Source organism: Populus euphratica, unplaced genomic scaffold, assembly GCF_000495115.2.
Source record: "Populus euphratica unplaced genomic scaffold, PopEup_1.0 scaffold294.1, whole genome shotgun sequence".
Classification (NCBI taxonomy): Eukaryota; Viridiplantae; Streptophyta; class Magnoliopsida; order Malpighiales; family Salicaceae; genus Populus; species Populus euphratica.
The window spans coordinates 259,137-261,484 of record NW_011500176.1 but is presented as its reverse complement, the minus strand read 5'-3'; the positions used below and the strand labels follow the sequence as shown (position 1 = coordinate 261,484).

Sequence of the window (2,348 nt, the reverse complement as noted above, 5' to 3'; positions counted from 1 at the left end):
AGCTTATGATTATTTTCAAATTTTGATTAGGTTTGATTTTGCTTTTATTAAAAACGAATAGCTCCGATTTGAATTAACGAGATTTTAGGGGTTTTTTTTCTTTTTAAATTAAATTTTAATTAATCTTTATTTGGTCCGGAATCCCAAACACAACCTGTAATTTTTTTTTTTGTTAAAATAACATTTTTGAAAAATAAACTATGTTTTTATTAAAAACAATTTAGGAAAAAAATTATTCCATTCCCGCTCAAAATTGCTGCCTAATTAACCAGAAACCCAGCCAAAATAATATTTGGTTGCCCTCTCTTTCGTGACTTGCTATGGTTACTTCAAATCATTTACAAATTATTAAATACTTTTATTAATTATATTGCAATACTTATCTTACGAATCATTTACAAATTATTATTATTAATTATATTGCAATACTTATCTTACTACCAAGTAATTTGAAAATAATCTTGTATTAATACTAATTATTGATATCATTATATAATTATGATTCAATAAGTGATTTGTTTACTTTCAAAAATAAGTTCCATTACCAAAAAAAAAAAAAAGATTATAAATTATTAAAAAAGATAATTTAACTAATATTTTTAATTATAACTAATTAAGTATGATTTCAATAAAAAAAGTTATTACCCTTAAAAAAAAAGATATATATATATATATATATATATTTTTTTTTTTTCCTGGTACAAAGGAAATAAAGAAACAGAGCCAAGGAACTCTAGAAAAGCTAGGACTCATGGAGCCCGCAGGCAACAATGGCTCCTTTCCTGGCGGAGGAGAATCCCAAATCCTACAGTCACAAGACTCTTTCGCAGCCAGCTTCGCCATGAAATCTGCACACGCATTGCCTTCTTTGTAGAAATGATAAACGTTGACCTCCTAATTCTTAGCCAGGAGGCTTTTTTTTTTTTTTTTTAGTAACGAAGAAAGAAGACTAAAGAGCTATAGGGAAGCTAATTCCCACGAGATATCTGCTAGAAGAAGCTGTTGCAAGCCTTGAGTATTTGAAACAGATGACCCTGGTCTGAATCCACTAGCTAAATAATCCAGTCAACAATTTTCCCACTAAGAAAATTAGTTGCTCTGATGAAACCAAGTTCCTGCCAAACCTCCTAAGCCCTTCTGCAGTCCCCAATACAATGCCAAGTATCCTCAGCAGCAAGTTGGCAGCGGGGACATGCCTGATTGTCCGTTAACCTCCTCCTAAATCGAAGTGTGTTTGTTGGTAAACAGCCATGGAAGACGAGCCAAATTAAGTGCTTGACCTTTTCTATAGCCTTAAGCTTCACTAACCAACGCTATTTCCCCGTATCCTCCTCCATATGTCTAGATCTATTTAGAAGCCATGTATACCCAAGATGAGGAGTATAAAGTGCCAGCAATTGAATTTTCCCAGACCACACAGTCCTTTAGATCTTGCTCTACACGAATTGGGATAACTAAGATTCCAAAATGAATGTCACTAGAAATTATCTTAGATAGTGACTCCAAGTTCCATTTCCCATCAACCCCAATATCCTTCACCAATATATCTATCTCACCAATATTCACTACAGGAAGAATCAACGCTAAGCTCCCAAACTCCAGCCATTTATCATACCAGATCGACACATCTCCAGTACCAAGCCTTATTATGAATCCCTCCCTCAAATGTTTAAGAGCCCGAATGATGGATTTCCAGCTGTAAGAACTGGAATTAGAATAGTTCTGAAGCTGAACCAACAACTTATTCTTCATATATTTCTTGGGTAGCATTCGCACCCATAATTTACCAGGGCTATTCAGGAGATGCCATATCAATTTTCCTAGCAGAGATATGTTTCTAAACCTTGTTTCCCTCACACCCAAACCCCCATTGATGCGAGGACGAGTCACCATATTCTAATTAATCAAATTCCAACTCCTTCCCGTCTCTTGGTTACCCCAAATAAATTGCCTGACAATTTTATCAATTTGCATGCATGTAGCATTGGGCACCCACATGTTCTACATAGGGTAAATAGACATAGTTGTTAGGACAGATTTTGCTAGAGTAACTCTTCCTGCTGTGTTCAACAATTTACCCTTCCAATCAGCTAACCTTCCTTTAATTTTATCGATGATAAAATTAAAATGAGTCATTTTAACTCTACCTTGAATAAAGGAAAATCCCAAATATTTTCTTAGATCCCCTGCAACCTTGATTGAAGGTAATCAAGAACACTTTTCCTTCTTGCCCATGCTAACAGTCATAGATCCCATGATCCTCGACTTATCAAGGTTAGCTTTGAGGCATGAAGCACTGCAGAAGTCAGTTACCACTTTATTGATAAGTCAGACCTGAAAACATTGTG

The 2,348-nt window shown here is 34.7% G+C and overlaps 1 protein-coding gene across 1 annotated transcript; it reads right to left on the bottom strand.

Moving 5' to 3' along the window:
- Positions 1–1,347: 1,347 nt before the first annotated feature.
- On the bottom strand, positions 1,348–1,893 carry LOC105111448 (uncharacterized). Its single transcript, XM_011006802.1, has one exon. It carries the CDS (start codon positions 1,891–1,893, stop codon positions 1,348–1,350), a length of 546 nt encoding a protein of 181 aa, XP_011005104.1.
- Positions 1,894–2,348: the final 455 nt, after the last annotated feature.

Bases quoted from the DNA above. Each gene is read 5' to 3' on its own strand.
- LOC105111448 (XM_011006802.1), bottom strand. From the start codon at position 1,893: ATGGTGACTCGTCCTCGCATCAATGGGGGTTTGGGTGTGAGGGAAACA.